This window comes from Orcinus orca, chromosome 5 (genome assembly GCF_937001465.1).
Source record: "Orcinus orca chromosome 5, mOrcOrc1.1, whole genome shotgun sequence".
Taxonomy (NCBI): domain Eukaryota; kingdom Metazoa; phylum Chordata; class Mammalia; order Artiodactyla; family Delphinidae; genus Orcinus; species Orcinus orca.
Genome location: NC_064563.1, coordinates 143,154,694 through 143,168,874, shown reverse-complemented (window position 1 = coordinate 143,168,874; position 14,181 = coordinate 143,154,694). Strand labels below are relative to the sequence as shown.

At 37.3% G+C, this 14,181-nt stretch overlaps 1 protein-coding gene across 1 annotated transcript in view; it reads left to right on the top strand.

Annotated features, from left to right (window-relative positions):
• The window catches only part of BRWD1 (bromodomain and WD repeat domain containing 1), a 126,165-nt gene that overhangs the window by 15,226 nt on the left and 96,758 nt on the right, over positions 1 to 14,181 (top strand). Inside the window, exons 5-7 of the mRNA XM_004264567.4 lie at positions 10,263 to 10,413; positions 12,476 to 12,574; positions 12,918 to 13,078. Coding sequence (XP_004264615.1) covers positions 10,263 to 10,413; positions 12,476 to 12,574; positions 12,918 to 13,078 — 411 coding nt within the window. The remainder of the gene's footprint in view (positions 1 to 10,262; positions 10,414 to 12,475; positions 12,575 to 12,917; positions 13,079 to 14,181) is intronic.

The window sequence follows — 14,181 nt, the reverse complement described above, 5'->3', positions numbered from 1 at the left end:
CCTATTCCACCCCTCTAGGTGGTCACAGAGCACCGAGCTGATCTCCCTGTGCTGTGTGGCTGTTTCCCACTAGCTATCTATTTTACATTTGGTAGTGTATATATGTCCATGCCACTCTCTCACTTCGTCCCAGCTTCCCCTTCCCCTTCCCTGTGTCCTCAAGTCCATTCTCTGTGTCTGCGTCTTTGTTCCTGTCCTGCCCCCACGTTCTTCAGACCAATTTTTTTTTTTTTTAGATTCCATATATATGTGTTAGCATACGGTATTTGTTTTTCTCTTTCTGACTTCACTCTGTATGACAGACTCTAGGTCCATCCACCTCACTACAAATAACTCAATTTCATTTCTTTTTATGGCTGAGTAATATTCCATTGTATATATGTGCCACATCTTCTTTAAACATTCATCTGTTGATGGACACTTAGGTTGCTTCCATGTCCTGGCTATTGTAAATAGAGGTGCAAGGAACATTGTGCTACATGACTGTTTTTGAATTATGGTTTTCTTAGGGTATATGCCCAGTAGTGGGATTGCTGGGTCATATGGTGGTTCTATTTTTAGTGTTTTTTTTTTTTTTTTTTTTTTTGCGGTACGCGGGCCTCTCACTGTGGTGGCCTCTCCCGTTGAGGAGCAACAGGCTCTGGATGTGCAGGCTCAGCGGCCATGGCTCACGGGCGCAGCTGCTCCACGACATGTGGGATCTTCCCGGACCGGGGCATGAACCCGTGTCCCCTGCGTCGGCAGGCGGACTCTCAACCACTGCGCCACCAGGGAAGGCCTATTTTTAGTTTTTTAAGGAAACTCCATACTGTTCTCCATAGTGGCTGTATCAATTTATATTCCCACCAACAGTGCAAGAGGGTTCCCTTTTCTCCACACTCTCTCTAGCATTTACTGTTTGTAGATTTCGTGATGCCATTCTGACTGGTGTGAGATGTTAACCTCATTGTAGTTTTGATTTGCATTTCTCTAATGATTAATGATGTTGAGCATCCTTTCATGTGTTTGTTGGTAATCTGTATATCTTCTTTGGAGAAATGTCTGTTTAGGTCTTCTGTCCATTTTTGAACTGGATTGTTTGTTTTCTTGATATTGAACTGCATGAGCTGCTTGTAAATTTTGGAGATTAATCCTTTGTCAGATGCTTCATTTGCAAATATTTTCTCCCATTCTGAGGGTTGTCTTTTTGTCTTGTTTATGTTTTTCTTTGCTGTGCAAAAGCTTTTAAGTTTCATTAGATCCCATTTGTTTATTTTTGTTTTTATTTCCATTTCTCTAGGAGGTGGGTCAAAAAGGATCTTGCTGTGATTTATGTCATAGAGTGTTCTGCCTATGTTTTCCTCTAAGAGTTTTATAGTGTCTGGTTTTACATTTAGGTCTTTAATCCATTTTGAGTTTATTTTTGTGTATGGTGTTAGGGACTGTTCTAATTTCATTTTACATGTAGCTGTCCAGTTTTCCCAGCACCACTTGTTGAAGAGGCTGTCTTTTCTCCATTGTATATTCTTGCCTCCTTTATCAAAAATAAGGTGACCATATGTGTGTGGGTTTATCTCTGGGCTTTCTATCCTGTTCCATTGACCTATATTTCTGTTTTTGTGCCAGTACCATACTGTCTTGATTACTGTAGCTTTGTAGTATGGTCTGAAGTCAGGGAGCCTGATTCCTCCAGCTCCATTTTTCTTTCTCAAGATTGCTTTGGCTGTTCGGGGTCTTTTGTGTTTCCATACAAATTGTGAAATTTTTTGTTCTAGTTCTGTGAAAAATGCCAGTGGTAGTTTGATAGGGATTGCATTGAATCTGTAGATTGCTTTGGGTAGTAGAGTCATTTTCACAGTGTTGATTCTTAAATCCAAGAACATGGTGTATCTCTCCATCTGTTTGTATCATCTTTAATTTCTTTCATCAGTGTCTTATAGTTTTCAGCATACAGGTTTTTTTGTCTCCTTAGGTAGGTTAATTCCTATATATTTTATTCTTTTTGTTGCAGTGGTAAATGGGAGTGTTTCCTTAATTTCTCTTTCAGATTTTTCGTCATTAGTGTATTAGGATGCAAGAGATTTCTGTGCATTAATTTTGTATCCTTCTACTTTACCAAATTCGTTGTTTAGCTCTATTAGTTTTCTGGTAACATCTTTAGGATTCTCTATGTATAGTATCATGTTATCTGCAAACAGTGACAGCTTTACTTCTTCTTTCCGATTTGGATTCCTTTTATTTCTATTTCTTCTCTGATTGCTGTGGCTAAAACTTCCAAAACTATGTTGAATTATAGTGGTGAGAGTGGGCAACTTTGTCTTGTTCCTGATCTTAGAGGAAATGGTTTCAGTTTTTCACCATTGAGAACCATGTTGGCTGTGGGTTTGTCATATATAGCCTTTATTATGTTGAGGTAAGTTGATTGAACTTTTGTAATATATAGTCAGCATTGTAGGTCAAAAAGAAGGTGGTCATTAAATACATTGTGTTGTGCTTTAAGGTGCTAGGGAATTAGGAAGGAATTGGTTTTGAACTATACCTTAACCAATAGCTGTGTAGCCACGTACGCTTTCTGGCCTTGTATTTGGGAAATAATATTTCTGTTCTAAATTATTTAATTGCATTTACTTAAGTATTTTAGACATTTCAGGGCTCAGCACCTGAACCTTTGACTCTCCACCAAGTACATTTCTTTTATTTGATTCTTTGTAAACTCTTGATTTATGTTTGTATTGCACTTTATGAATTTGTTTTAAAGACATAGCTAAAATGAATAGGTTTTATTTCTTTTGGCCATTTGGAATAGGACAGACTTCTGGGTGAAATAACTGAGTCTGGCTAGGAGATGTTTTACATTGATGTTGAAATCTATGGTCTTTACTATGTACATGTGGCTGAAATTGTTATTTGACCAAGAACATTTATTATTTCATATCTTCTGTAGGCTATACATGTGTAAAATTCATGCATTTTAAAGTGCCTATTTCGGGAATTCCCTGGCGGTCCAGTGGTTAGGACTCTGTGCTTCCACTGCAGGGGGTATAGGTTCTATCCCTGGTCAGGAAACTAAGATCCAACAAGATGCGTGGCACCAAAAAAAAAAAGTGTGCCTGTCTCTTCTGTTTTAATACATCTTGTTAAACAGTATTTTTAAAAAATGAAGTTTAACTTCTTTGGGAATATTTTTGTCTTCATTAAGTTCCATATGCAGCGGTCCCCAACCTTTTGGCACCAGGGACCAGTTTCATGCAAGACAGTTTTTCTACGGGGTAGGGGGAGATGGTTCAGGCAGTAATGCGAGTGATGTGGAGCGGCAGATGAAGCTTTGGTCACCCGTCCGCTGCTCACCTCCTGCTCTGTGGCCCTCTGACGGTCCTCGGCCTGGGGGTTGGGGACCCCTGCCATATAGGATCCATACTTTAATTAGTCTTTGCACATTTTGATCATTCTGCTAAGAAAATTCTGTCATTTTGATTTGGTACAACAAAAATCTCAAGATGAGTGTTTTCTTTTCAGAAGTCAGGTGATTTATGTCTAAAGTCCCTGAGAATTTTGCATTCTGTGTTTTATTCTTTTCAGGTGATCTGATGGTAGTTCAAGAAACAGCAGGAGAACTCCCTGTCAAGTGTATCAGAAACCTTATGGGAATTACCTGGTGGTCCAGTGGTTAGGACTCGGTGATTTCACTGCTGGGGCCCGGGTTTGATCCCTGGTCGGGGAACTAAGATTTCACAAGCTGCGTGTTGACCAAACAAACAAAAAAGAATATCAGAAGTTTTAGGGTTTTTTTCTCCTGAATAGTTTGTAAGTTGGAAAAGCTTATATGGTCTAGAAACAGGGGTCATTGTTTTGCTAAGGGAGGAAGAAAATATTAATAGATTGCACAGAAATGCTAACTAAGGATGTGTCCGGGCAATGAAACTGAGAAGAAATCTCCTGAGGCAGGGGACCGTTCCCGTAAAAATTCTCCTCCCTAATAAAATAGTCACAGGAAGAAAGAATCCTTCCCTTCCAGCATTTCCAGGGTATGATGGCAAGAGCTGCAAAAACCATCCAGCAACGTAAAAACTAAGAGTCTGAGGGGAAAAAAGCCAAAATGTCAAGGCTGCCGAAGCAGAAAGACACGCTCTTTAATGACACCATTAGATCAGTGCATCGATTCCATCTACAGACTTGTAAGACACCATTACATATCTTTATTATTACTTAAGCCACTGCTTTGCAGCAAATGGAGTATTCAACAGCCTATTTTCATGTGCTGCGCAATCTTACAAATCATAAAAGCATGTCCACCAATCTGAATACCTGTAAGAAAGTCACCCACCAACCATCTCAGTAAAGTGAGGCTTGTCTGGAAAATGCTATTAATGCTGACTTCAGTGTTGGCTAAGCAGGCAGTCACTGCTCTGGGAAGCTAAAACTGGTTAACTTTTTTGAATTAAAATACATTGAAATGCTTTTAAATGAAGGATCTTCATGCCAGCACTAGAACATTTCTCTGCCTAGGTCCTTTTGTAAATACTGTTAAGCTCCTTTTTCCTCTTATTTATATAGGAATATTCTGCCATTGACTACTAAACTTGCACTTTTTATTTATTTATTTATTAAAATTTTTTTTTTTTTTTTTTTTTTTTTTTGGTGGTACGCGGGCCTCTCACTGTTGTGGCCTCTCCCGTTGTGGAGCACAGGCTCCGGACGCGCAGGCCCAGTGGCCATGGCTCACGGGCCCAGCCGCTCCACAGCATGTGGGATCTTCCTGGACCGGGGCACGAACCCGTGTCCCCTGCATCGGCAGGCGGACTCTCAACCACTGCGCCACCAGGGAAGTCCCTATTTATTAAAATTTTTTAAAAAATTATTTTGGCTGCGCCATGACTGAGTTGCGACACGCAGGATCTTTAGTTGGGGCATGTGGACTCTTAGTCGTGGCATGCGTGTGGGATCTAATTCCCCAACCAGGGATCGAACCTGGGCCCCCTGCCTTGGGAGCATGGAGTCTTACCCACTGGACCACCAGGGAAGTCCCTAAACTTGTACTTTTTAAATAAAGAAGAATGTCTGTCTCATCAGAAGCTGGGGGGAATTTCTTAAGCAAGGAAGACACCAAATTTTTTTTTTTTTTTATAAAAGGCAGTGCTTTCTGTCACTTCTTATGTTTCATTGTTATACTGTACTTTTCATTGTTATAGGAATTATGATATGGTAGTTTACACGTTTTCTGTTGTAGGATTTCTAGGTGTAGCTTAAAATAATTTGAGGGAAAGCTAAAGATTAGACAGGTACATATTAAAGATATTAAATATTAATTCTAGATCCTGATTAGATTACAGCATCCCAAACTTTACAGAAAAAGCTACTTTTCCCCGTAACATTCCAATTATTTATTTATTTGTTTATTTCATTTTTGAATTTTATTTATTTTTTTATACAGCAGGTTCTTATTAGCCATCCATTTTATACACATCAGTGTATACATGTCAATCCCAATTGCCCAATTCATCCCACCACTCCCACCCCCTGCCACTTTCACCGCTTGGTGTCCATATGTTTGTTCCCTACTTCTGTGTCTTACTTTCTGCCCTGCAAACCAGTTCATCTCTACCATTTTTCTAGGTTCCACATATATGTGTTAATGTACGATATTTGTTTTTCTCTTTCTGACTTACTTCACTCTGTATGACAGTCTCTAGATTCATCCACGTCTCTACAAATGACCCAATTTCATTCCTTTTTATGGCTGAGTAATATTCTGTTGTATATATGTACCACATCTTCTTTATCCATTTGTCTGTTGATGGACATTTAGGTTGCTTCCATGACCTGGCTATTGTAAATAGTGCTGCAGTGAACATTGGGGTACATGTGTCTTTTTGAATTATGGTTTTCTCAGGGTATATGCCCAGTAGTGGGATTGCTGGGTCATATGGTAATTCTATTTTTAGTTTTTAAGGAACCTCTGTACTGTTCTCCATAGTGGCTGTGTTAATTTACATTCCCACCAACAGTGCAAGAGGATTCCCTTTTCTCCACACCCTCTCCAGCATTTGTTGTTTGTAGATTTTCTGATGATGCCCATTCTTACTGGTGTGAGGTGATACCTCATTATAGTTTTGATTTGCATTTCTCTAATAATTAGTGGTGTTGAGCAGCTTTTCATGTGCTTCTTGGCCATCTGTATGTCCTCTTTGGAGAAATGTCTATTTAGGTCTTCTGCCCATTTTTGAATTGGGTTGTTTGTTTTTTTGATATTGAGCTGCATGAGCTGTTCGTATATTTTGGAGATTACTCCTTTGTTGATTCATTTGCAAATATTTTCTCCCATTCTGAGGGTTGTCTTTTCGTCTTGTTTGTAGTTTTCTTTGCTTTGCAAAAGCTTTTAAGTTTCATCAGGTCCCATTTGTTTATTTTTGTTTTTATTTCCATTACTCTAGGAGGTGGATCAAGAAAGATCTTGCTGTGATTTATGTCAAAGAGTGTTCTTCCTATGTTTTCCTCTAAGAGTTTTATAGTGTCTGGTTTTACATTCAGGTATCTCATTCATTTTGAGTTTATTTTTGTGTATGGTGTTAGGGAGTGTTCTAATTTCATTCTTTTACATGTAGCTGTCCAGTTTTCCCAGCACCACTTATTGAAGAGACTGTCTTTTCTCCATTATATATCCTTTCCTCCTTTGTCATAGATTAGTTGACCATAGGTGCGTGGGTTTATCTCTGGGCTTTCTATCCTGTTCCATTGACCTATATTTCTGTTTTTGTGCCAGTACCATACTGTCTTGATTACTGTAGCTTTGTAGTATTGTCTGAAGTCAGGGAGTCTGATTCCTCCAGCCCCATTTTTTTCCCTTAAGACTGCTTTGGCTCTTTGGGGTCTTTTGTGTCTCCATACAAATTTTAAGATTTTTTGTTCTAGTTCTGTAAAGAATGCCATTAGTAATTTGATGGGTATTGCATTGAATCTGTAGATTGCTTTGAGTAGTATAGTCATTTTCACAATATTGATTCTTCCAATCCAAGGACATGGTATATCTCTCTATCTGTTTGTATCATCTTCAATTTCCTTCAACAGTGTCTTATGGTTTGCTGCATACAGGTCTTTTGTCTCCCTAGGTAGGTTTATTCCTAGGTATTTTATTCTTTTTGTTGCAATGGTAAATGGGAGTGTTTCCTTAATTTCTCTTTCAGATTTTTCATCATTAGTGTATACGAATGCAAGAGATTTCTGTGCATTAATTCTGTATCCTGCAACTTTACCAAATTCATTGATTAGCTCTAGTAGTTTTCTGGTGGCACCTTTAGGATTCTCTACGTATAGTATCATGTCATCTGCAAACAGTGACAGTTTTACTTCTTTTCCAATATGTATTCCTTTTATTTCTGTTTCTTCTCTGATTGTCTTGGCTAGGACTTCCAAAACTATGTTGAATAATAGTGGTGAGAGTCGGCATCCTTGTCGTGTTCCTGATCTTAGAGGAAATGCTTTCAGTTTTTCACTATTGAGAATGATGTTTGCTGTGGGTTTGTCATATATGGCCTTTATTATGTTGAGGTAGATTCCCTCTATGCCCACTTTCTGGAGAGTTTTATCATATATGGGTGTTGAATTTTGTCCAAAGCATTTTCTGTATCTATTGAGATGATCATATGGGTTTTCTCCTTAAATTTGTTAATATGACTTTTTTTTCTTCAGTTTGTTAATTAGTCAGGTTATCTAGACCCTACTACCACTTTCTGTAACTGCTACCCAGGGCTTGAAGGGGCTTATGCTCACAGCAGTATTTGGTGATAATGACAGTAATACAGTGATTCTAGGATTGTTGCTGATAAACTTTCTGAGACTGAATATGCCTGCGAAAAACAAGATGGTAGAGAGATGGGCTGTTTGACCATTGAAGGGACTTTGTTTCTGGCTTTACTTCTGAGGACCTTGTGTAACTGTGGCTTACTCATTGAAGTTGCTGTTAGAAACTTACTAACGTTCATATCTAGGACTTGAAAATATTAAAGGAAAATTAGCTATTTATTATATTGATTTTTGTCTATGATATTCTTAAAAATTCAGCACCATTTTTTCTTTTTTTTTGGTCTGTATTGGGACTAGAACCATATTATTTTTCAGATACACCTTATTTTGTACAAAAATAGGATAACCCCCCCCCACCCCGATCTTTGATTTGATTTTGTTAGAATCCTCAGAAAAGCAGAGAATCTGTAATTCTCTTTATGGGAGTTAATAGCTGCCGGATGGAGTCCGTGTTCCTATAGTATCTGGACTTTGTCTTTATCTACTTGCCTATGTTGAAGTCTTCTTTTTTTTTTTTTTTGCGGTACGCGGGCCTCTCACTGCTGTCGCCTCTCCCGTTGCAGAGCACGGGCTCCCAGCGGCCATGGCTCACGGGCCCAGCTGCTCCGTGGCACATGGGATCCTCCCGAACTGGGGCACGAACCCATGTCCCCAGCATCGGCAGGCGGACTCTCAACCACTGTGCCACCAGGGAAGCCCTGTTTATTTTTTTGAGGTATAATTGACATAATAAACTGAACATAAAGTGTTCAAGTTGATAAATTTAGATGTGTTACGTGTACCATGACCCAACACCTCAGTGAAGATAGTGAACATACCTATTACACCCAAAAGTTTCCTCTTCTTTTTTTTTTGCGGTACGCGGGCCTCTCACGGCTGCGGCCTCCGGACGCGCAGGCTCAGCGGCCATGGCTCACAGGCCCAGCCGCTCCGTGGCATGTGGGATCCTCCTGGACCGGGGCACAAACCCGTGTCCCCTGCATCGGCAGGCGGACTCTCAACCACTGCGCCACCAGGGAAGCCCAGTTTCCTCTTCTTTATAATTCTTCCTGCTTATCTACCAGCCCCCAGTTACCTGTGACCTGCTTTCTGTAACTATATATTAATTTGCATTTTCTGGAGTTTTATATAAATGAAATCATATAGCATGCGCTCTTTTTTCTGGCTTCTTTCAGCATAATTATTCTGATATTCATCCACGTCGTTGTGTGTTATTAAATTTTTTTATTGCTGAATAATATTCCATTGTACAGACATACAGTAATGTGTGTAGGCATTCACCTGTTAATGGACATTTGGATTGTGTTCACTTTGGGGCTCTTAAAAAGTAAGCTGTTCAAGAACATTCACATACAAACCTTTATGTGGATGTGTGCTTTCACTTTTCTTGGGTAAACACCTAGGAGTATTATAGCTAGATAATATGGTAATGTATGTGTTACTATTAAAAACGCTACCTCATTGTTTTCCACAGTGATTGTTCTGTTTTACATTTTCACCAGCAGTTTCTCTGCATTCTTGCTGATCTTGGTCTGGTCAGTCTTTAATTTTAGTTATTCTCGTAGGTGTGTAGTGATAGCTTATTATGATTTTAATTTGTGTTTCATCAGTTACTGGTGATGTTGAGCATCTTTTCATGTGTCTGGTTGCCATCTATATGTCTTCTTTGGTGAAGTGTCTAGTCAAATCATTCTTAAAAATTACGTTTTTTAAAATAGTGTTGATAGTTCTTTATATATTCTGGATACAAGTCCTTTATCAGATATATGCTTTGCCAATATTTTCTTTCAGTTTGTGGTTGTCTTTTCATTCCCTTAACAATACCTTTTGAAAAAACAGAAGTTGTTAGCTTTGCTGAAGTCCATTTTATCGATTTGTTCTTTTGTGGATTATGCTTTTGGTGTCATTTTAGAAATCTTTGCCTAACATCAGGTCATAAAGAGTTTCTCCAATGTTTTCTTTTACAAATTTTATGGTTTTAGATGATACATTTAGATCTATGATCTGTCTTGAGATAATTTTAATTTATTGTGTGATGTATACATTAAAGTTAATATTATAATTATTTTTTGGCAAATGGGTATTCATTTGTTCTGGCACCATTTGTTGAAAAGATTATCTTTTTTTTGTACCTTTGTCAAAAATCAGTTGTTCTTATATAACAAGTCCTGAAATCAGGTATTGTTCGCCCTCAACTTTGTTCTTTTTCAAAGCTGCTTTGACTTTTCTAAGCCATTTGCATATACATTTTAGAATAAAATTGTCAATTTCTACAAAAAAAGCCTACTGGGATTTTGATTGGGATGGCTTTGAATCTGTAGATTAATTTACTGCTTATTTCATTCTTTAATTTCTCTCAGCAGTGTTTTGTAGTTTTCCTTGTACATGTTTTTTCACATGTTTTATCAGACTTATCCCTAAGTATTTATATTTTTTGAAACTCTTGTAAAAAATGTTGTTTTTGAAACTTGCTCTCCAATCAGGTGTTGTCCAATAAGCATGTGGCTCCTGATCATCTGTTGCAAATCTGCCAGCGCATCGGTCCCATGTTGGATAAAGAAATTCCACCCAGTATTTCAAGAGTCACTTCTTTACTTGGTGCAGGAAGGCAGTCTTTGCTACGTACAGCAAAAGGTACCTTAATTTGAAGAAGTGTTCTGCTTTGTATTACTAGCTTAATAATTATTATAATTGTGAAGTAATGTAAGCATTGTGGAAGAAAGGTGATATGTAACTAAAAACCATGCTGTGGACTATAAAATTCTCTGCATTTAGCATAGATGTTGAATTTTATTACATCAGTGTTTAATGGGTCCTTCTGCATTTAAAAAAATGATAAAGGTATAGATGTTAAGCTTAAAAGCTTGAATTTATTCTGAGATGTGTTTGAGGTTTTATCAATGTGAGTTCTTATTTTTCCATTTTGTAGCTCACTTATAACTTCATTGAATGTAATTGTATGTGTCTAATAAACTCTTTAAATGCTAGAAGTATTTCACTTGATATTTAGATTCTGAAGCCCTTTTATAAGGGGAAGTGATTTTCTAAATTTGGTAGCAGTTTGAAAATGAGCACCAAAAATGTACAAATGCATGGTTCTTTTTCACCAGTTTAATTTTTTTGCGAAATTATGTGGTAGCAAAATGTTTGGAATTGCTGTTCTTTTTCTGTTAGCTTGGTATAAATTACTTAGACTCAGTATATGTATGTGATATGATCTATGTATACAACGTGGCTTAACTGCTAATGGGCAAGAATGTTGGCTCTTCTGATCCTGAGTATACGTCAAGTTCATCCCTCATGATTATTTTTAAGATCTGTTGCTGACGTGATGCTGCCTCTTAGATGCTCCACCAGTGTAAAGTTTGACTGAGAAAGAACAACCCTTCCTCTTGGTTCCATGCCAGACTGGTTTGTCAGCTTTAGTTGTTTCTCAGTGCTCTTATGGTCATGCCACACTGTGGCTTGAATCAGGAAACTGTTCATATTCTTCCTTTTTCTGTGTCCCTATTCACCTTGTAATTATTCTGTTTTAGGTTGTTATATAGTAGTTGCCTGGGTAGCCTGTTTTCCTGTTTTCTTTACTTGTGTCAAGCTCAATGTCGTTTTGTGATGAGCACTGCTTTAGAACTGGCAGACCTTAGAAGAAACTTCAGCAAGCTGTCCTAGGGTAGGGACCATATTTCTCTGTTTTGTACTAGTGACGCAAGAGGATGCCTTGTAACTGCTCTTTGATAATGATAGTGGTAATGAATTCATTCATGTAACACATGATATGCCTGTTAGTTTGGGGCACCCGAGGCTCAGTAGAGGGTTTATATAATGCCTTTCTTACCTTCCTCTTTCAGTTGTGAAGAAGCACATTTCTAGCACAGCATGATCTGTATTCTGCTGCTATCTCCTATAGAGGGGGTAGACAGTTTTTCTTAGTATATTTGCTAAGAGGGATAGGATTTGAGAATTGGTGTTCAGACTCAAAGATCCTACATATGCTCTTTTGTAAAGGATTATCTATGATCCTAAAACAAGAGGAAAGTCATTTTGTCAGTACTTTCTAAGGAGATTAAAATCATGGTAATATTGGCCATCATTATTTTTAAAACTCAGTAACATTTCAATAAGTTAATTAAGTCAGGATTTTCTTATAAACCAAAAAAATTGAAATTTTCCTTACAAAAATTTCTGGTTTTGGAGAGTTGGATCGGTTGTGATTAAGACCTTTATCATTAATAATTGTATGGTATAATTCTGCAATGAAAAATAAAAACCTGTTTGGCATTGAGTGGAACTTGGAGTCAAAAGATCTGGTTTTATGGTCCATCTTGACTAATCATTTACAGTGGATCTCTTTAAAGGTCCTGGAACCTTTGAGCCTCAGTTACCTCACTTGTAAATTGGCAATGATACCTACCTCACAGGGTTGTTGTGAGGATTCAATGAGATAATGTATGTGGAAAGCACTTTGTAAATTGTAAAGTGCTACACAAATGTTAGTTGTTGCTGTTGTATCTGAGATGTCTTAAATTTTTTTTTCCTTCAGAAATAGTCTAATAAACCTCTAGGGCTTTTCTGTTAAAGTATATTAGTTGGTAAACCTTTGAATAAACAGTTTATTACAATATACGTAAGTATTCTATAAAATCTTTCTTGGGGTTAACTTTCAAGATTTTATGTGTATCTAAAATTCATTTTAAAGACTGCAGGCACACAGTTTGGAAGGGCTCTGCCTTTGCTGCTCTTCATAGAGGAAGACCTCCTGAAATGCCGGTGAATTATGGTTCCCCACCAAATCTTGGTAAGTGAGGTTGACTTTTTAGAGGCCCAAAACCATTTTTAAATTTCTTGACCAACTTTGTAACTTCTATATTAAAACTTAAAAGGTAGTACTGGTAATGTTGTTTCAGATTTGTGGTTTTCCTAAAATTATTACTAAAAGTAATAAAAGTCAATGAAAACAATCTTATTTTAATAAGAAGTCTGTACTAGTGCTTATAGTAGAAGAGAATTGGGAAGAAACTTCGTCTTTAGGATTTCTCGAGCATTGATTTTTGTGACCCTCTAGAAATTGTTTTGGAGGTTTTCTTAGCTTTTTACATATTGGCTCCCCCTTAACCACTTTCATTGTTTTTATTTCCTAGTGGAGATACATCGAGGAAAACAACTCACAGGGTGTTCCACTTTTAGCACAGCATTTCCAGGAACTATGTATCAGCATATAAAAATGCACAGAAGGATTCTCGGACATCTATCTGCTGTTTACTGTGTAGCATTTGATAGGACAGGACATAGAATCTTTACAGTGAGTTAACATTTTAAACTCAATTTGGTATCATCTGGAGCACTTTAGTGTGCCTCAGAATTATCTAGAAAATCTTATAAAACATGTAGATTCTATCTTTCCTCTTTGTCAGGAATTTTGACTCAGTAGGTCTGGTGTGGGGCCCATGAATTTACATTTTTATTCAGTATGGCAAGTGATTCAGATGCAGATAATCAGGCCTTGTGTGTTTTTTGTGATACACTGATTTAGAGCAGTGGTTCTTGAGCATGATCATCAAGGATGCTTAAAAATATGCATTCCTAGTACTTCCCCTCCAGCCCATTTTAGACCTACTGAATTAGGTTATAGTATGTATTAACCAAAAACAATCCCCCCAAAACCCCTCTACATTAATCAAAAAGACCCCCTTCCCCCAAATCCAAATCTCTACAGGTGATTCATATTCACATTGATTAATCATGATCTAGGGAAATTGATTAACACTGAAAGATTATTTTATAATTGTTGTAAAACTATATGTAAATATTTGGAATTTAATTTACCATTTTAATGTTTTAAGGGAAAATTAAGGTGGGTAAGAAGTTTAAATTTCATTTTTCAGTTGTTGAGACTCAGTAGATACTCAAATATTTGCTGAATGGATGGATGTTTGCTGGTACTATAAATTTGAGACTCTGTTGCTTAGTTATTTAAAATGAGTGTTCTAGTCCCATTATTTTTTGTTTTTGGAATTGCCACTTAATCAACTTGTGAAACATAGATCAGTCTTAACTAACATTTGTCAAATTATTTAGCTTGATGTGAGCTAAACGAACGTTTAACCATTGTTAATTGAAATGGGTGAGCCATGAACTTTTAGTTGGACTTATTCCATGGCAGAGAATTTGGGGAAAATAGTATTTATAATAAGTCTAAGCCATAGAAATGAAAACTTCAAGGTATCTTTATTATTTGATTTGAAGAAAAGACTATTATAAGTGTTCTTGGCTGTCAGAAAAAACTATTGTAAGTGTTGTTGGGTGTAAGATTCATAATTTGCAGAATGTTCTGCAGTTGGAAAGAGGAGGAGTTATAGACACTTAATTTGAGTGACATGTAAATGGTATTTCTTTAAATGATAA